Source organism: Babylonia areolata, chromosome 22 (genome assembly GCF_041734735.1).
Source record: "Babylonia areolata isolate BAREFJ2019XMU chromosome 22, ASM4173473v1, whole genome shotgun sequence".
NCBI lineage: Eukaryota > Metazoa > Mollusca > Gastropoda > Neogastropoda > Buccinidae > Babylonia > Babylonia areolata.
In genome coordinates, this window is record NC_134897.1 from 18,621,120 (window position 1) to 18,643,619 (window position 22,500).

General features: G+C 44.9%; 1 protein-coding gene across 1 annotated transcript in view; it reads right to left on the reverse strand.

Annotated features, from left to right (window-relative positions):
* Positions 1–9,386: 9,386 nt before the first annotated feature.
* Positions 9,387–22,500, reverse strand: part of LOC143297061 (putative ammonium transporter 3) — a 97,093-nt gene continuing 83,979 nt past the window's right edge. Inside the window, exon 12 of the mRNA XM_076609232.1 lies at positions 9,387–9,425. Within this exon, the coding sequence (XP_076465347.1) occupies positions 9,387–9,425 (39 nt within the window). The remainder of the gene's footprint in view (positions 9,426–22,500) is intronic.

Genomic DNA, 22,500 nt, shown 5'->3' on the forward strand with positions numbered 1-22,500 from the left:
TAGCAGGCATGGTTGCACTTGCTTTTAGCGCTGCAACCTTTGGTGCTGGTTGGCCTTTTATTGGGGGCCATACCATTACAACGCCGATTGTCTATCCCTCTTGGCTGAGAGAGTGGGTGGCGTGATAAGACAAGACACTCCCCCGTAATCAAATTCCAGGCCAAACAGTAGTGACAGCAGTTGCCTCCTCTGCTGTCCGGATGATCACAGTCGGACACGACTGACAATCATAAATACAAACATGAATGCGCCAGAATTACACAGCCCACATCCATCCCTTAATGTAGACTGTACCTAAATGGCTGCATAAAAACGCTCATACATGTGAACATTTTCTCCATGTGAATTGGGGAACGAGTGAGTTGAAGCCCACGAAATGGACAGAAAGCCGCGCCAAGTTAAGGTTGAAAAATGATCGTTTTCAGCGCAGTTTATATTGCATTGAAACCAGTCCAGTGAACTCCGCTAAATGACTGTTCGTGGACACACACACACACACACACACACACACACACACACACACACACACACACACACACACACACACACACGCACGCACGCATGCACGCACGCGCGCGCGCACACACACACACACACACACACACACACATGCACACATATGTGCGCGCGCGCATGCATGCTCCTCTTCTCTTTATCCAGGCCTTCCAAATGGGGTGAAATTGACGGTGGGGTGGGGACGGGAAGCTCTTCAATGTGATGTTTTTGTGTTCGTTTATTTTTCTGAACAGAAACTGTCCATGCTTGCGTTGTTGTTTGCTGTTAGCACACACGCACCTCTATCTTTTATTTCTATTTGTTTGTTTGCATGTGTGTGTGTATGAGAGAGAGAGAGAGAGACAGACAGACAGACAGACAGAGAGACAGAGAAAGACAGAGACAGAGACAGAGAGAGCATGAGTGTGTATGCACGCGCGTGCGCGCACTTGTAAGAGAATGGCGGAACGTTTCATGACAGCAGCACGCAACATGGACACTTCCAACACTCAACACCGTCATCACCATGAAATACGCGAGATTACCCATCGCTTCAGCAAGGAGGCAGGAGACACCGAGGACCTCACTGCCTTGCCACGCCTTCCAAGACATAACATGCCGCACGCCAGTCAGACGTTGGACGTTCGATGGAGCCCCCCCCCCCCCACCCCACCCCCTATCCCCCGCACCTCACCTTCTCCACCACCCTCCCTACTCCCTCAGCAGTTTCCCAACCTCCAGCACACACTCCAGTCCATGGGCTGACCACACTGACGAACGACGCAGCCACGATGACAGACACACAGTCACAGACCACATTGCAGAACTTCCCTGGCGCAATCAGTACGCCTTCTGGCTGGTACCGTGAAGGGGTGGACTGAACTGCTGCAAAGTACGGCGGAGACCAGAGCCATCGGTTACTTTGTGTTGTGTTGTGTTGTGTTGTGTTGTGATGTGATGTGATGTGATGTGATGTGATGTGTGATGTGGGGTGGGTGGTGTGGTGTGGTGTGGTGTGGTGTGATGTGGGTTGTAGTGGTGTGGTGTGGGGTGGGGTGGTGTTGTCTGGTGTGGGGTGGTGTGATGTGGGGTGGGGTGGGGTGGGGCGGTGTGGTGTGTTGTGGTGTGGGATGGGGTGGTGTGTTGTGGTGTGGGGTAGTGTGGGGTGGGGTGGTGTGATGTGGTGTGTTGTGTTGTGGTGTATTGTGGTGTGTTGTGTTGCGTTGTGTGATGTGGTGTGGTTTTGTGGTATGGTGTTGCGATGTGGTGTGTTGTGGTGTGGTGTTGTGGTGCTGTGTTGTGGGAAGTGTTGTGGAAAGTGCTGTGCTACTGAATTACATTTTTGTCACAACAGATTTTTATCTGTGTCAAAAAATCGGACTGCTCTCTCTGTGGAGAACGCACCGTCACAATGCAGCACCACTCACGTTTTCTCTCTCTCATTGTTCTGCCTACAAGTGTAATTTTAGATTTTATTTTTTGCAGAATTTTAACAACCCTTTTTTTGCCGTGGGTTCTTTTACGTGCGCTAAGAGCATCCTAGCTGCACACGGGACATTGGTTCATCCGAACGACTTTGCAGTCTTGTCCCTTGTGGTTTCGGTGTGTATCTCGGCAATAAGGTCTCCAGTTTCTTTTCTTTTCTTTTTCAGTTAGGTCAGGGAGGTGGGGGTTGAACAGAGGTGGGGGGACAACTGAAGGGATGGGGGAGTGAGGAGGGGGATAAAACCACATAGGGGCGGGGGGTCAGATCCCCAGCAGTGGAATGTTGGCCTAGTGGTAATGCGTTCGCCTAGGAAGCGAGAGAATCTAAGCGCACTGGTTCGAATCCCGCAGTCGCCAGTATTTTCTTCCCAAGCCACTGGACACTGAATGGTGGTCTGGACGCTAGTCATTCGGATGACACGATAAATCAAGTGCAGCATGCACTTAGCGCATGTAAAAGAACCCACGGCAACAAAAGGACTGTCCCTGGCAAAATTCTGTACAAAAATCGACTTCGATAGAAAAACAAATGAAATTGCAGGCAGAATATTTTTCGGAATGGGTCGCGCTCTCAGTGTAGCGACGCGCTCTCCCTGGGAGAGCAGCCCGAATTTCGCATAGAGAAATATGTTGTGACAAAAAGAGCAATACAATACAATACAATACAACACCTCTTTTACGAAGTCCATTAAGTGATTTTCTGCAATTGTACTTAAATATTCATTTCAAATTCCACCCTCCATCTACCCATTTTCCCCCAACTCAATATTCAACCCCCCTCCTCTCCTCTCCTTATGGAAAACAAAGAAATCGATACTCTTGACAAAATGTCTACCATCACCAGTATCTGTTACGGGACATGAAACACAATTCATCACCAACAATACAATGCAACACAGAATGCGATCAACTTGAACGGCTATTACACGGGAGACAGGGGCGGACGCACGGAGGTCAAGTGCTGTGGGCTTACAAGTCGTGGGTAAAAGAGGATTGTGTGACCTCAGGTTCGATTCCCCCTGCATCCATGCCTGTGGTTGTTTCCTGTCAAAGTGTTCGGTGTCGACAGGTGCTTGGTGGTTGGAGGGGCGTAGTGACAGTCCTCATTCCGGACTGACCGACTCACTCAAGTTAGGTCCACGACAAAGCGATGACTGTCGTCTTTTTACTGTCATTTACTTGTTTTCATTCGGAAGATATGATATAGTGTATATTGATTTGTCAGAACCCTCTGACACATCTTTGAAACTGAAACTGTCGTCAGAAGGGGGCTTAGCAGGTGGTGCCTCGTGTACGTTGGATCAGAACAGGCACTACTGAAAACCACCGGAATGTCTCAGCAGCTGTGCAGGGTCTTCTGTAGTATGTGGCCTTATGACGACCTAACTCATTTGGTGATAGCATCCTGTGTATTGTCGGCACTGGAACTGCGACCGAGAAGCCTGGGTGGTGCTGATGCTATACAGCACGCTGCGGCAGCAGCTGACTGTCAGAATATAATGGATTTGGGCAGAAAAACGTTAGAAAAACGATTATTTTCTGGAGCAATAAAGGGCTAGTGAAACAGCAAAATCATTCAACAGAGGCTCGGGGCAAGAGAGACCAAGTCCGCAGTGGTCTGCACCATAATCATGACCCCACCTCTCCCCTCTCTCCCCTCTCCATAACCTCCCACATTCCGCACATAACACCAATTCGAACGAACTGACGATTGCTAAAGTATGTGTAAAACTCTAGCTAGGCCAGACCCAGAAAATCTGTGATACACTGACCATTGCGAAATCGAAGTCCGAGGCCAGATCGCACGATAAGCACTTTAACATTTGTGCGACCGAAAAGAAAATGACGAAAATCAGCAACAACAAACGTGCTATTGTATAGAGAATAAAAAGAGCAGGTGATTCGGGAATGGAAGCAAAACACGGGATCAGATCTATTATGCCTGTGCAAAAGACTAACCTTTTTCTTTCTTTTTTTAAGGTCAGCGTGGTAACATGGCCGTAATGGCGGTATGACCAGAGCTTGAGGCGGAACTAAAGATATTTCCCCAAAAACAAAAAAACAAAAAACAAAAATAATCATTGCCCGCCTCCTACTTCCCCTACTGTAACACGGAGAGGAAGATGAGAGGCTGAAGGAAGGGGGGGGAGGAGGAGGGACGCGCGAGGAGGAAAAGGGAGGGACAGGAAGGGAGGAAGAGAGAAAGAGAGGCGATGAGAGGGCCTCTTTTATAGCCACTGCCATTGTGCCCCCCTTGGAAGAGAAAACAGACTTGTCAGATTCGATCGATAGCCAAACGACGTGATACAAATATTGAAAACACGGAAGCATGTCAGATCGGTGAAAGCTCTATGCCTGCCACAAGGAACGCTGGTCATCCCACTCAGCGCCGCCTTTGTGCCTGAAGTGTACGTGAACCGCAAAGAAAACAGCGCGACGTGTTGCGTTCGATTTATAATTAAATCGCTGTTGACAGAAGGAGCGTGACAGAATCGAACCCTTCCTCCCCTTACCACCACCCTCTCGCTTTCTCTCTGTGTGTCGCTGTATGCATGACAGAAGCAAAACTATACCCCCCCCCCCCTCTCTCTCCCCACACCCTTCCTTCTCTCTCTCTCTCTCTCTCTCTCTCTCTCTCTCTCTTGTGCACGCCTCTGTCTGCTTCTTCCAAGGTGTGTTTTCATTTCCCTCTTGACATATTTTTTCCCCAATGCGCTCCTTTTCTTTTCGCTCCAACCAAGGTGAAAACAACTAGAACGCTGAAGCATTTTTAGCATCGCCCAACGTGTCAAAATCGCACCTTTAATTTCAGGGATAAATTACCTCATTGGCGGAAGGGGGCGGCCATAGTCAAGTACAGCAATCAACCCGCTGGAATTCAAATGCCAAGGTGAGCGGAAAGAGAATGGGCGAGAAGGAAGGGGAGGGGAGAAACAGAGAAAGAGGGAGACAGAGACCGAGAGACCCAAAGAGAGAGAGGGTGACAGGAGAGAGAGAGAGACAGAGACAGTGACAGGGAGAGAGAACTAGAGATAGAAAGAGAGTCAGAGAGATATGGAGACAGAGAAAGAGACAGAAAGTGAGATATTAAGAAAGAAAATGAAAGAAAATAAGACAGTCAGAAAGAGGTAGACAGACAGACAGACAGAGAACGACTCCACTCAGCTCATCTCTATATGGATTCAATCCTCAGACATTCACCCGAAATGAGCCAGGTTTAGTTGGGATTCAGAGGCAGTAGGGTGACGGGAGGATAAAGATAGATAGAGAGAGGGAAAGAGAGAGAGAGAGCGAACGAGAGAGAAAGAAAGAGAGAGGGAAGAACAAGGACGGGGTGGGGCAGGGAGTGGGGGTGCGGAGTTGAGGGGGACGGGGGCTGGAGGGGGGGGGGGGAAGAGGGGGCACAGAACGGTTGACGCGGCTTTCCTTCCTGCACCAGTGCACAAGGCAAACAGCTTGGCATGCCCCAAGTGGGTTGTCTATGTGGCGGCAAATAAGGTCCGCTCACAACGACATGACAAATACATTTTCATGGCACTTGCGATCCCTTTTTTTCTCCACCCCCCCCACCCCCACCCCCACCCACTCCTCTGCCCACACCATCACCATTTCACAGGTTCCCTTTCAGACACAGCATCATGTCCACAATCGTCTCCCCACGCCCACGCTTATAGGAGCGGAAATTGGCAGACTATGACCATTTAAAAGGGAAACATTTGCGCAGAGTGGTGGCTTGGTTATAAGGGCACATCCCAAACAAAAAGGTTCCGAGTTTAAATTTCGCAATTTGATGTATTTTTTCTTTTTCCATCCACGAGAGTGTATGGTCTCGGGGCTGGTATTTTGGAATTTCGGTGGGAAAATGGGAATTATATATGTGTCCATGTTCGGCATATACGTAGGATTAAATTTTCTGTCTTATCTAGATTCTGCAGCTTCGAGGATACCCGTTTTAATCCGACTTCGCTGCATCACGCACTAACAATGTGTCCAAGAGCGCTACAAGGCGTTAACAGAAATGCCAAAGACAATAATCGATGTTGCAGAAAGCAAAAATATGGCAATAAATGTATCCACATACACACACGCGCACACCCCCCTCCCTGCCCCCCTCCCCCTCCGCCCGTCCCGCCCCACCCCCAGCCCCACCTCCATCCCCTCCACACACGACAACCGTCGAGCGAAGACAATTCAAAAGAACACAATGTTGTTTTTTTCGTTGTTGTTGTCGCTTTGGTTTTTTTGGGTTTTTTGGTGACATCCTGGAAGAGGAAGTGCCCAATGAAAGTAACAGCAAACAGGATAGACGTATTCAAACGAAAAAAAGGTTTGCAAAGAAAGAACTTGAATCAGAAAGATGCAAACGTGGAGAACACACAGTGTTGGAATGGGAGTGTCAGATCCATTAAACTGAATGTTCTGAGGAATTTGAAATGATACTTTTAAAATGACGTCTGCTGTTGCTGTTTTTGTAGTCATTATTTTTATTTCTTTTCTTTTTTTTCCCCTTTTTTTTCATTTATATTGACAGTATCGAAGAAATTACTGCCTTTTATTTAAATACTACATCCCATTCTACAACAGCGACAACCGTTTCAACTACTGCTACGGCTACTGCAGCTACTACTACTACTACAATTACTACTGCTGCTGCTACTGCTGCTCTACTACTACACTACTACTACTACTATCACCGATTCCTCGTCCTGCCCCGTGCCATGTCACCTACAGTCTCTGTCCCCACCCCACAAATATAACATTTTATCTACCTGTTACACACACACACACACACACACACACACACACACACACAGAGAGAGAGAGAGAGAGAGAGAGAGAGAGAGAGAGCCAGACAGCCAGACAGACAGATAAATGCGCTGTGTGAAACTCAACACGGCCAGTCCCCAAAACATGCAAACCTGTCGGTGCCAGACAAGCCATAGCTCCGGTCTGACGATATCTGCCAATTCTTTTTTCTTTTTTTTCTGCTTCTTTTCTTCTTTTTCTCTCTGTCTGTCTGTCTGTCTAACTTTGTCTCTCCGTCTGTCTGTCAGTTGGGTTTTTTTTTCATTCTTCTCTCTCTCTCTGTCACTCTCTCTGTCTCTCTCTCTTATCCACCCACTATCTTATTTCGCTCCCGTCCCCTATGCCCATCCCACCCCACATCCCTTTCCCCGTAGTTTCCGGAACTGGACGTTTCCCGTTGTCACGTGCTCAGCGCCACGGAACGTGACAGCCGAATTGCAAACAGCCGGGGAAGGGCAGACAGGGGGCAGCCCCCACAGGCCGGTGGGGCGGTGACAGCTTATTTGCAAACAGCCCTCCGTGGTGCCAGGTTATTTGCAAACAGCCATTTGGCGAATTGCCCGGGTCTGCTTGTGTTTTTGTGTTGTGTGTGGGGGTCTGCCCATCTTTCTGTGGATCTCTGTCTCTCTTTTTCCTTTTCAATTCACGCCCTCATCCCCCAATCCCCACCCACCCCCCTTCCACCGACATCACCCCCACAGCTCCTCTATCTCGTAAATGGACATATAAACGTCTGGATTCATACACCTTAAATCTTGGGTCATATGCGCCTGCACGCGTGTATGTTTTGTGTGTGTGCGGAGTAATGGATGAAAGCGAGTTTGAGTACGTGTGCGCGCATGTGTGTACGTAAAGCGCGCGCGTGTGTGTGTGTGTGTGTGTGTGTGTGTGTGTGTGTGTGTGTGTGTGTGTGTGTGTGTGTGTGTGTGTGTGTGTGCAGTGCGTGCACTAGAGTACATTAACGTGCGCACAAGTGTGTGTGTGTGGGGGGGGAGAGAGAGGGGGGGGGGGGCAATGAAGCTGAATGGTGGCAGAGCAATCGCTGTGACGAATCGATGCCATTTACTGATACTGGATTACAGAAAAAGAAAGAAAATTGAGGGATGAACGTTGGTATACTGTAGTGTCATTTAGCAAGGGGAAACGTTCACACCCTGCGTTAACAAATAAGATGATTTTTTTTTTTTATTCAAGCGTTCTCCTCTGTAAGTGTTGCAAATTGTAATCACCCCTCTACTACTACTACTACTACTATTACTACTACTACACACACACACACACACACACACACACACACACACACACACATACACACGCGCGCACGCGTAAGCACACACACAGGTACCTTGCAATGGAGACACAGAAACATGGCGGCTTGAGACGGCCAGCGTTCATAACATTTCGCCTTATATTGTTATATATTATAAGCGGCTACTCAAAAAAGCAAAATCAATCAGCCAGGACGAATCACATCCAGCTTTTGGGATTTTCGAGATGCTCCCCTCTGGTCGACGGTACAGAAGTTTTAGGACGAAAACCAATCGCTTCGCCAACAGCTTTTTCCCCAAAGCAGTCACTGTCTCTCGAACAAATCCAGTATGATAAATAGAATTGTGCAATCAACAACCATCTACATGAAGATCTAGTCATCAGCCCAATCCACATGTAATATAGCGCTTCTGTTCAAACGTGTGTGTGTGTGTATGTGTGTGTGTTTGTGTGTGTGTGTACGTGTGTGTGTGTGTGTGTGTGTGTGTGTGTGTGTGTGTGTGTGTGTACAGTGTGTGCATGTGTGAGCATGTGTGAGCATGCACAAGTTTTTATATTGATATGCACTTGTATGTATCCTAATTTCTACTGTATCTGTGTTTGTGTATGATTTTCGATTTATGTTCGTATCTTGTCATGTACTATCCCCCCCCCCCCATCCCCCCCTCCCCCGCCGCCCCAAAACCAACATTCCTTGTGACCCCGGTACACTTGGTGATATTCTATTCTGTTCTATTCTATTATGCCTACATCTTAATTATTAAAAGGGCTGATTACAAGCAACATGTCATTTCTCACGTACCTGCATTGCAAAACGCACGTTTCAATTGCACCCAGAATTTAAGATACTAAAATTGGACATTGCCTAATTTATTCAACACAAAACATTTGAATGGTATCGCGACTGCTGAAAATGTTTGAACTGACAAAGTCTGCGCCTGTATACGAATTCACGACCCACCAACCTCATCAAGTGTGCAATGCGTATGAATACCACTTAACACTTGTGGTAAAAGCAGACGACAATGATTTTCAATTGTGATAATTTAGGAAAGGGATAGCATTTAAGACTTTTATCAAACAGTTTCACGTGTTACAATGAAGTTAATTAGCACCGTCAATCAAAGTTACAATACTCAATGATTCCATGTCCAAACACTGACAAACACATGAATGGGCCACACACATAGGCCAATATCAAGGACACCTACCTCATGTCACACCTTCACTGCTCGCTCTGTTCCCTTCACTTTGGAGTCCTCACCAATATTACATCGCTTGAAAACTTGCAATAATCCGGTATTCTGCACCAGTGACACAGTCCTCGAGTCTTACACATCCCTCGACTCTTCATGCTTGTGAAAAGTCGTCTGCACACCAACGTGTGTGACACAATGTCTGCACACATTTTCATTGACGTCAGTGTCAGAAGACAGATTCGTGCGCCGTGAAATGAGTGCATCATTTTTTGCTGTTAATTATCCATCTAAAAGCACACAGTTCGTTTTGTCTGATTAAACATCACTCATAATGCGTTGAAGTAAATTATGCACGCAGGATTGTTGCATTTGGTGAATGAGTATTACACAAAAACAAACAAACAAAATTAATACCTTTCAGCTGTTGACTCGTGAGTTTGCTCACACACAGACACGCGACTTGGAGCGAATGCTGTTCAGCGCTGCCCATCAGCCGAACACATCGGTTTTTATCTGTGTAGCATGCTGCTGTTTTTGATGACATGTGTGAATGTCACCTAAAAGGTTATAAACGAAGTACGGATTGCCTCCTAAAGGAAATTTCTTGGTTGATTTTGGCCTACCCTGACCATTTCATTACCTGTGTGTCAGCCGCCGTGTATCAGTGGATACGTTTCTGCAGTTTTGACTCAAGTTGTGTGCCTCTGTTTTTTTGGTGTGCCTCTTTTTTTTGGAGAAAGAGTTAATGTGTTTGTTTATTGTGCATGCTTTTATGATTCTTGCCTGGTATAGATTTCTTAAAAGTTTAAGTGAAGACAGGAACTGAGCAAGGCTCTGATCTGAGATGGTATTAATTTTAGTTTCAGTTTCAGTCTCTCAATGAGGCGTCCCTACGCTCGGACAAATCTATAATTATACACTGCACCACATCTGCTAGGCATAAGCCAACGCGATAGTCAGGCTTTGAGTGCATACCTATATATGTGTGTACCTTTCAGAGTGGATTTCTTCTTGCCAAGGGACAAAACGTTCGTTGCCATGGGTTCTTTTTTCAGTGCGCCCAATGCGTGCTGCACACGGAATCTCGGTAAACTGTGTCATCCGAATGACTAGATGCTCAGTTTGATTTTCCAGTCAAACCTGGGAGAAAGGGCGAGACCGGGAGTTGAACCCCGACCCAGTATAACATTCAGTTGCATTGCATTGTATTTCATTGTGTTGTATTGCGTTGCATTGCATTGCATGCGTTGTGTTGCGTTGCGTCGCGTTTTGTTGTGTTGTATTTTTATTGCGTTAGATTTTTGTGTGTGAAACTTCCCGGAGAGAGTGCGTCGCCAAAGTGCAGAGCCACCAACTTTTCTTTCTTTCTTTTCTCTGTCTGCAAGTGCATTTCTTTTTATTCCCAAAGTAAACATTTCATCACGGGCACCCATTTTGTTGTCGTGGGTTTTTTCAGGTTTGAAAAGCGCACGCTGCACACGGGACCACGACCACGACTAGCACCCAGACCACCACTAGATTCGTAGACACTCGTCTCTTAGTCGGGTACATTTCTACTGATAATAAAAAAGGAAAAAAAAAATAAAAAAAAAAAATATATATATATATCCAGAAAAGAGAGAGACATTTCCAAAATCTGTTATCGCCCCTTGTTCATATGGGGCTGTGGCCTTAAATGAATAAACTTTAATCATCTGAACCGGAATCTCTCTCTCTCTCTCTCTCTCTCTCTCTCTCTATATATATATATATATATATATATATATATATATATATGTGTGTGTGTGTGTGTGTGTGCGGAGTGATGGCCTGGAGGTAACGCGTCCGCATAGGAAGCGTGAGAATCCGAGCGCGCTGGTTCGAATCACGGCTCAACCGCAGATATTTTCTCCCCCTCCAACAAACCTTGTGTGGTGGTCTGGACGCTAGTCATTTGGATGAGACGATAAACCGAGGTCCGATGTGCAGCATGCTCTTAGCGCACGTAAAAGAACCCACGGCAACAAAAGGGTTGTTCCTGGCAAAATTCGGTAGGAAAAACAAATAAAACTGCAAGCAGGAAAAAAAATACGCTGTAGTGTAGCGACGCGCTCTCCCTGGGGAGAGCAGCCCGAATTTCACACAGAGAAATCTGTTGACAAAAAGAGAAATTCTATATATATATATATATATATATATATGTGTGTGTGTGTGTGTGTGTGTGTAAACGTGGAGTTTTAGTGTGTACGGTACATCTCCATGTCATCACAATGACGGTGAAGTGCTTGGGTTTGTGCACTTCGTGGCCAAGAGGTAGCGCGTCCGCCTATAGGAAGCTAGAGAATCTGAGCGCACTGGTTCTATTCCCACACTGACTCGCCAGTAATGTTCTCCCCCTCCACAAGACCATAAGTAGTGGTCTTGACGTTTGTCATTCGGACGAGACAATAACACCGAGGTCCCGTGTGCAGCATGCACGTAAAAGAACCAATGCCAGCGAAACAAATACACTTGCAGACAGATTCTTTTTTAACTAAAGACTAAAAAGGGTGGCGCTCTCACTGTAGCGACGCTCTACCTGGGTTAGCAGTCCGAATTTCACACAGATATCTGTTGTGACAAAAGAGTAATACAATTTGTATTTGTATTTCTTTTTATCACAACAGATTTCTCTGTGTGAAATTCGGGCTGCTCTCCCCAGGGAGAGCGCGTCGCTATGCTACGCCACCCTTTTTTTTTTCTTTTTTTTCCTTTTTTCCTGCGTGCAGTTTTATTTGTTTTTCCTATCGAAGTGGATTTTTCTACAGAATTTTGCCAGGAACAACCCTTTTGTTGCTGTGGGTTCTTTTACGTTCTTTTTCTTCAACCATGTGTGGTTAGGCGTTTATGGATCAGTCCGCACGCTTTAAACACGCGCGCGAGGGCGCGCACGTATGTGTGTGTGTTTGTGTGTGCGTATGCGTGCGTGTTGTGTGTGTATTAAGTTGATAATTTTACAACTAGACAGATTTCAAAGTGAAGACAAAAAAATTGTAAAAAAAAAAAATAATAATAATAATAATAATAATAATAACGCACGCACGCACACACATGCACACACACACAAACACGCGCACACACACACGCACGCACACATATACACATATTCAGACACACACACACACGTACGCGTACACGCACACACACACACACACACACACACACGAACACACACACACGAACACAGACACACACTCACGCACGGACACAAACATACACACAGACAGAGTCATACAGACACGGACACACACAAACACACACACACACACACACACACACACACACACACACACACACACACACAGGTGATGCAGCTATAGTGCCTCGCACCAGCCTTCAAGTTTGCTTCTGTATCAATGAGATGTTCAGACCCAGAGATATGCCATATTTTTGTATTGTATTGTATTATACTGCATTGTATTGCATTGTATTGTATTGTATTGTATTTGTGGAGTGATGGCCTAGAGGTAACACGTCCGCCTAGGAAGCGAGAGAATCTGAGCGCGTTGGTTCGAACCACGGCTCAGCTGCCGATAGTTTCTACCCCTCCACTAGACCTTGAGTGGTGGTCTGGACCTTAGTCATTCGGATGAGACGATAAACCGAGGTCTCGTGTGCAGCATGCACTTAGCGCACGTAAAAGAACCCACAGCAACAAAAGGGTTGTTCCTGGCAAAATTCTGTAGAAAAATCCACTTCGGTAGGAAGTTTGTGTTTGTCCATGTCTGTATGACTCTGTCTGTGTGTATGTTTGTGTCCGTGCGTGAGTGTGTGTCTGTGTTGTTGATTTTGTGTGTGTGTGTGTGCGTGTACGTGTGTATGTGTGCATGTATATGTGAGTGTGTGTGCGCGTGCGTGTGCGTCTGCGTTTGTGCGTGTGTGAGTCTTTGTATTTGCGTGATTGTGTCTGTATGTGTGCCTGTTTGTGCCTGTTTGTGTGTGTGTGTTTGAATGTGTGTATATGTGTGCGTGCGTGTGTGTGTGTGCGCGTGTTTGTGTGTCTGTGTGTGTGTGTGTCTGCATGTGTGCGCGTGCGTGCGTTATTATTATTATTTTTTTTTTTGTTTACAATATTTTTGTTTTCACTTTGAAATCTGTCTAGTTGTAAAATTATCAACTTAATACACACACAACACACGCACGCATACGCACACACAAACACACACATACGTGCGCGCCCTCGCGCGCGTGTTTAAAGCGTGCGGACTGATCCATAAACGCCTAACCACACATGGTTCACATGAAAACGCAGATGCCTGACCTGCCTATAAACAACACACAAACACAGTACACAGTAGTAAAAGAACAAACGATACAAAACTTTATCTGATGGATTCATTCACAACCCAGAAAAGTAGTTACACAGCGCATTCATACTGACAAAGCAAAGTACCAACCAGTGACAAGAAGAAATCGACATACGCTCGTCACAGACACAGAAACAACAATGAATCACACAGTTTGGTTAAAATCAACAAAAAATGTACGGCAAAAAAAAAAAAAAAAAGACTGAAAAAGGAAGAAGATGGGGAAGAGATAAAGAGATAGATAGACAGATGCAGACAGACAGAGACAGATAAACAGACAGATAGATAGATAGATAGATAGACAGATGCAGACAGACACAGACAGGCAAACAGACAGAGACAGATAAACAGACAGACAGACAGACTGAGACAGAAACAGAGATTTTCTTCACCAGAACTGATGGCGAAGATAAAAGGGAAGATGAATAGAAGAAAGGAGAAGGAAAGTGGGGAGGGAGGAGGGGGTGACGTGGAGGAAGGGGTGGTGGGAGCGAGCAAAGAAGAGGGAGAGAGGGAAAAAAAAGTCTAGGGGCCATTAACAGCAAAGCATGACTAATACAAGCGAGGAAGACTTAGAACCTGAAAGGAAAGACATTCAAGAACAAAAAGACACTTTAAGGTGGCCGGAAGAAAGAGCCAACGAGGGAGAGAGAGAGGGGGAGAGAGAGAGAGAGAGAGAGATGGCGGGTGGGGAAGGGACAGGAAGGGAAAGAGAGACAGAGAGGGTGAAGGAGGCAGAGACTGAGAGAAAGGGGGAGACACACACACACACACACACACACACACACACACACACACACACACACACACACACAGATGGAGGGAGAAACATAACTTGAGAGAGAGAGAGGGAGGGGGTGCTGGGGGGGGGGATGGGCTGGAAGGGAAAGGGAGACAGAAAAGGGTGAAGGAGGCAGATACTAAGAGAGAGACAGAGACAGAGAGAGACAGAGAAACAAGGAGAGGAGAAGGGAGAAGCAATATCAGTCCCGGCCCCAAATGAAGAGGGCTGAAGGAGCCCCGGCGGAGGACGCCACGTCCAAAAAACACCCAATAAGAGGGGGAAATGGCGAACCGGCCTCTGCCATTGGTGATTTCTGTAGCCATCAGCAAACAATCGCCCCCCCCCCCTCACACACACACACCCCACACCCCTCTTCGCCTGAAATTCTGCTCAAATATGTTTGGATTGGACCTCGCCAGCCTGTCTGAAAGCCAAGGGGAACCAGGAACTATTTTGTGGAAGCGGAGCGATATTGCATTGGCTTCGCGGGTAATGGCCCGAAGAGGCTGCTGCCGCTGGGTGTTGGTAAAAGAGCGGGAGGGATGGTGGAGGGGAGGAAGGGAGGGGAGGGGGGAGGGAGGGGGAAAACTGATGGAGCTCTTCAGTGGAAGAGTCTTAACTTTACATCCGTGGTGATGTTTATCCATCTTCACGTCACCAACCCGAGGACTTCTTTGCTTGGGAGGGTGAGGGGTGATGGGGATGGAGTGAAAGCGGGGAGGGGGTGGGGGCTGGGGGGAGGGCGAAGGGCTCCACGACTATCACCATTCCGGACCATCCCATCCATCTCCCCCTCCCCCCCCCACCCCCCACACCCCCTCCCACCCACCCACGACCCCCTTCTATCTCTCTTTCTCTTTACTAATGCTCCTCTCTCCCACCCACTACTACCTCAAGCGGACGATGGCGATTTACTCCCAGCGAGTGTGTGTGTGCACGCCTCCGCCCCCGTTGCCGCGGCTGTTTGTGTTTTAAACTGATGTCTCCAGAATCTGCTGTTTGTTCTCCACCTAGCGCGACTGCCAGGCGCGGCCCCCGAAAATTGCGTTGCGCCTCTTCAATAGGGAGTAAAGAGATGGAAGCCCCGTAGAAAGTCATTGTCTCCTGAGCAAGCAACATCCAGCAAGGCAGAGGCTTCTCAAACCAATCACTGCCCCCACCCACCCCCACCCCCGCCCCCTACCCCGCACCCCCACCCCCACCCCAACCCCCCGTACTCACCCATACCCCCTTTACTCATTCTCCGCCCCTCACCCAACCCCCCCTACCCCCACCTTGCCTCCTCCTCATCCCAGGGAGAACACGGCTACCCCCCCCCCCCACCCAACCCTCACACTCTCCACACCCAACACACACACCCCTAATCTTCATCCCTACTCAGGCTTCCTTGCAATTGTCTAAAGATACTGAACCCTCTCTCTCTCTCCCCGTCCTCCTTCCCCCCCTTCCCCCTTCCCCACCCTCTCCCCCCTCTTTCTCGTGTCCTCTATTTCCCCACTCACCCCCAACCCCCACCCCCACCCCCACCCCCGTCACGTTCCTCCCTGACATAGTCTGACCACATCCTATTACCTTCTCCCTCTCTTGGTTAGTTTCATTTTCTTCATTCGTCATCTTCGTAATCGTTTGTTGTCGGTTAAAAAAAAAAGAGAAAGAAAAAAAAAGAAGCAGAGCTATCAGGAACAATGATCAATTTAGGCGCCAATTTGGGGGGTTCTTCGTGTGTGTGGAGGTGCAGTGGTTTCTTTTTCTTTCTTTTTTTTTTTTAAAAACTTTTTTTTTTTCTCTCTCTCTCTCTCCTTTTCTTTCAATGTAGTTTTTAATCAAGTCTGCTGGAACTTTTCCATATTGCTGGGGAAGGGGACGGAGGAAGGGGGCGGGGGAGGGGGGGGGGGGGGGGCGTGGGGGGGCAGGGGGAGAGAGAGAGGAGAGAGAGAGAGAGAGAGAGAGAGAGAGAAATCGTTGGGATAATTATCGTTGTCAAAATGTAGGGTTTCACACCCAATTGTGCGCACACGAGCTGCGCGGTCTGTTATATTATGCGCACGCACGCACGCACGCACGCACACACGTACATACATACATACATGCATGCACTGACGGTATCTGGAACACTACCACATGGACGAGAAAGATCCAGCTTTGAGATATTCTCTACATGTATTGTATACCCTAGAGCACGCGGTTGGTGCTTGTTCTTTCAGAAATGATCAGAAATGGTGAAGAAGACATTTTGACAAGCACTACAGAAACAGCCAAGGATTGTACGTGTTTGGAAAACTCAGCAACATGCTGCTAACAGCATGATGCACTGCTAAATTCCCTCGGCGTTACACCACCACCACCACCAACAACAACAACAATAATAATAATACTAATACTAATAATAATAATAACAATCATGACGACAATGATTATAATAGAAAATATAGTAAAAGATAAATGTAAAGATAAAAACAACAGCAGTCTATTCGTGTCTTTGATACTCAGTTATAATTTTAGCAGATTTTCGCTGGAGGAAAATGTCTTCAACCTTTGTGGCATTTACTTTTCAGTGTATTATATACCAGGAGCGGAGATCCCCGATCCCCAAGACAGTATGAGCATGTTGTAATAATAAATGTATTAACATCGCGCTGAATCTTGTGAGGAGGCAAACCAAACCGCGTTCACACTAAGCTTTCACACGCATGCATCACTCTGAACCAAACGGATGGAAGACAAAATTTACAAGATACCATGTAGAAAAAAAGGCCGTTGAAACTGTGGACGTAAAAAGAGAAGAGCGATGTTGGAAGAAAGAGATTTTTTTTTTAAGGCCAGACTTGTAAGAGCTGAGGATCTAGGAATTTAACTCCTGGCTAAATCATTTTTCAACTCCCTCTCGTGTTCACACTTCATGTGTCTGCGTTTTATGAGAAGAAGAAGATTGATTGATTGATTGAATCTTTAATGGGTAAAGAATTAGGCACAGTAAAGCCCTTTTTACAATTCTACCCATTTAACGACACAAAACATTAAAAAATAAAGAACGACACAAAACATAAAAATAAAGAAATAAACTGAAATAAAATAAAATAATAAGAACAACGAATAAGAATAGGAACTTGAATGGTCTATTAAAGGTAACAAAGCGATGAAAACTGGAACAATTGGTACATTACATGTACATACGTACTTACACACACACACACACACACACACACACACACACACACACACACACACACACACACACACACACACACACACACACACACACACACAATTATAAAACAAGCAAAAGAAGAAGAAGAAGAAAAACACAAAAACAAAAAACAACAACAACAACAACAACAAAAAAACACCAACAACAACACATATACATCGCATAAATGTATCCTTCGTGTTTTCACATGTTACTGTCAACATGTTTGTCTTTCAACATTCTACGGCCCAAATTCAAACACAATGTTCTCTCATCATAATGGGCACATTTGACCTTTAACCCCTCACGTTTCATATCTTGGCATCTTATCAAAACAAAAACCGTTAGCGATGATCATAACAGAATAACAATAACAAATATGATGATGATGATGTTGTTAGAAATGATGATGATAACAATGACAACAACAACAACAATAATAATAATAATAATAATAATAACAATAACAATAATGATATCATGAACAACAACATAATAATGATGATGATGATGATGATGATGATGATGAACACACACACACACACACACACACACACACACACACACACACACAAAAGATGCCAAACTTTTTTCTTCATCCTCTCGTCAGCTGTAAATCCCAAAAGAGTTTTAAGCCAGTTCAGACCAAGGATTTTTCTCAGTAGAATCTTAGCAACCCTCCCCAAATCATGATAAATAAATAAATAAATAAATACATGAACAGATGAATCAACAAATGAATAAATAAATAAAACAAAAAGTACAAAACTATTTCCTTCATGTTCTTGTCAGTGCAGACCAAGGATTTTCTCACTAGCATCTCATCATTCCTCCAACCCACCTTATAGATAGATATATAGATATAGATATAGACACACACACAACAGTAGACTCTTCACGTCTTAAAACTTTTAAGAATACAAGTGCTTTCTGCTAGGAGCGGTGCCCAGGACACGAAGAGAGTGTGAACTATATATATATATATATATATATATATATATATATATATATATATATATATATATTCTAATATCACTTCAAGTGGAAAGACGTTAAACTGAATATATATATATATATATATATATATATATATATATATAACAGAAACAATAATCAGAAGAATTCAAGGCTATTTCCCTCGCCTTCAGCCCAGTATAAACTCCACCCCACAGTGTTTTCAGTCATTTCAGACAAAGGATTTTCTCACTCGCATATAATCAAAATAAAGTTTCCCTCAGAAGAAAAAAAAGAAAGTTCGAAAACAAAACACAGGTAGAAATAATTATAATAAATAAGTACTAAACTAATATATTCTTTTCTCGTCGACTGGAACCCCCAACAGTGCTTTCAGTCGGTCAGATCAAGACTAAGGATTTTCCTCATTAGTAACTTCCGCCGCCCCTGCCCCCCCCTCACCTCCCCCGCCCGCCCCCCCCGCCCCCCCCCCCCCCCCCGCAACCCCTCCTCCCCCATCACCCTCCCAGTCAGTTCAGACCGAAGTTTTCTTACCACCTGTCGGTTCCGTGACAAGAGTTTCGCCCCTTGGCTTAAGGGAGCTGAAAGGACTCCTGGGCGGACTGCATGGAAATGTATCTCCTTTGTTTATTCATTTAATCATTTATTTATTTATTCATTTGCTTGGCAGAGTATCTCCTTTGTTTATTCATTTGATCCTTTATTTATTTATTTATTTGCTTGGCAGAGTCATAAAAAATCATGTCAATGTACAGTATATTTCTATTTACCCTTTAATTTAGATGGAAAGTATCCTCTGGTTTTATACTTGTGTTTGGCGAAGTCAAGAAACATTGATCATATATTATTATCGGCTTTATAAATCACCATTGCTTTTCCTTGCTCCATTAGTGGTTCCAAACTGAAGTATTCCAAGAGAATGAATATAAACAAAACAACAAATAAAAGAGCAGAGACACGACAAACGAATAATGCACGCACGCACACACACACACGCACGTACGCGCGTGCTTACAGATAAGCATGTGTGCGCGCGCGCGCAACACACACACACACACACACACACACACACACACACACACACACACACACACACACACACACACACGTAGGATAACGAATGGCTTAGAAATTATCGGCGGTTTCGAGAAATGTTCATGCGCGATTATATGCCCGTGTGTGAGAGCTTGCGAGCACATGCGCACGATGAGAGAGAGAGAGAGAGAGAGAGAGAGAGAGAAGAAATAGAATAAGATAAAGTTTAAGAAAGTTAAATGAAACATAAAATAAAACTCTCTCCCTCTCTCTCTCTACGTTTTTGGACACTTTGTAAACATCATTAATGTTGTACTATTTGCGCAGGATTTGGTCAACAAGCGCAATATAGCTGGCGATAATGCAGCCATTTTATCGGCCCGTTGAGTGTTGGAATTGACTGGTTTTAATTCAACACAAGTTATTGATCCAGGCGAGGCGCTGTCTGTGTGTGTGTGTGTGCGTGTGTGTGTGTGTATGTGTGTGTGTGTGTGTGTGTGTGTGTGTGTGTGTGTGTGTGTGTGTGCACGCGCGGGCGCGCGCGCGTGTGTGTGTATGTGCACAAGTGTGTTTGTGTGTGTGCTTGCAAGCATGCGCGCACATGTGTGTGTGTGTATTTGCGTCCATTCCTTCTTGCATGAGGAAGAGATGAAGAGATAAATGTAGAGAGAGAGAGAGAGGGGCAGACAGACAGACGGACAGAATGAGAAAGAGAAAGACAGAGAGAGAGAGAGAGAGAGAGAGAGAAAGACAGTGAATCACAGGGAGAGATGGTGAGATATTGACAGAGACAGAGATAGAGATAGAGACAGAGACAGAGGGACAGATTAGACTTCATAAAGAGAGGCAGGAAACAGAGGGAGCAGCACTGAACTAGTCCTGGTGTAAATTCGAAGATTTAACCGTGTGGGGAGGTGTGTGTGTGTGTGTGTGTGTGTGTGTGTGTGTGTGAGGGGTGGGGGGGCGGATGGGGGAGGGACGGGGGGAGGGGGGGTGGAGAACGTGAAGGGGCCTAGACTAGACCGGAGTTTAATACATCCAATTTTAATACTATGATAATCATTTACTCAGCACAACTAGTCGTTTTATTACACCACGTCATATTGCGATAATGATTATTTTCTCAGTACAGTCAGTAAATTTAATACACCCAGCCTTCATAGTATAAAAATGAGTATTTACTCAGTATAAAACGTGGTTTTCATACGTGCAGTCTTGCTACTATGATGAATAATTTATACTCAGTGAAACAGTAGTTAATACATCCAATCTGAAATAGTATAGTTATTGTTTACTCAGTAAACTAGTAATTCAATATATCTAATCTTCACACTACAATGTCTATTTACTCAGGACAATTAATAGTTTAATACTCCCAGTCTTCATGCTATACTGTCTATTTAGTCAGCAGAACTAGCAGCAGTTTCAATGAAAGGGGTTCTCTGGATTTCCTGTTATATATAGCATTGCTTCACACCACTCCCTCTGTATGGATACTTTTCATTCATCCTTTTGCAATTTGAAACTGAGATTACCTTTCGTTCTTCAGTTCTTGAAACAGCTGTGGGTTTTGTGGGTTGATAAATCGATAAACTATAATACTGTAACTGGTAATTTATCAGGCGAAAAAATGGGTCAAACTGACCTGTAGGTGGTAACTGGTCCTATGATGAAGGAATTTCCCTACGTTTCGGGCCCTAGGCCCTTCTTCATGGGGGGAGAAAAGTAAATAATGGGGAAGAATAGAGAGGACAAAACCAAGACAGAGGTAAAACATTGTGAACTGGTAATTCATCGTTTTTTGTTCTCTTTTAAAGATTAAATATATTCCAAGTGTACATATCAAATAAATGAAATAAATCAAAGGACGAAATAAGGTAAAAACAAAATATAAACTATATATATATATATATATATGTGTGTGTGTGTGTGTGTGTGTGTGTGTGTGTGTGTGTGTGTGTGTGTGTGTTTTCTTCAGTTTAACGTCTGTTGACTATAAGTGTTTTTAGACGGAAAGGAGTAAAGTAGTGTATAAAGGAAAGGGAATGCATGTGAATATTAGTGTAAAAAAAAAGTTCATGCTATGCATCAGAGGAAAAGTATATTATAAGAAAAAGTCTAAAGAGGTTGTGGTGTGTATTGAGTGTGTGTGTTTGTGTGTGTGTGTGTGTGTGTGTGTGTGTGTGTGTGTGTGTGTGTGTGAATAACTTAACTCACATTATTCATCCTAGCACACACACACACACACACACACACACACACACACACACACACACACACACATCACGTTCCCAGAAATCAATGCCTGTTTTCTTTTGCAAACCTTGATAAATACATAGGTTCCATTATAGATGCGTCTGAAATGTGGCACGTATACAAATGCCACGAGCTGCTAACGTGCCAGATTTGAACCCTATCTGGAAAGAATCGTGGGTGTGTCAAACAGACTGACAGAGAGACAGACAGCTGGTCTGAAAGCAGATGCATTAGATAATCGGAAAGAAAGAAGAAGAAAAACAGAGAGAGAGAGACGTGAAACGCGAAAAGTCTTTTTATTGACCACATAGCAATACAGCCCTCAGGACAAGGGGGATATCATTTTAAGCATATTGTTGCACCTCTTGAATAATTCTAACACACACACACACACACACACACACACACACACACACACACACACACACACACACACACACACACAAATACATACTTAATAATGCGTACAGATACGTACATGAAACATGTGCTCGCACCCAACAGTTAAATGTGGGTCATCTTTAGATTAGTTGTCATTTTGTTCAATTATCTTTTTTTTTCTTCTCACATCCATTGCTTCTGCTATGAATCCAGCTAGAGCTTTCAAAGAGTTTTCATTATCATTCGAAAGAATATTTACAACATGATTGTGATTCGGATTACCAAAGAAAGAATTTATCATAC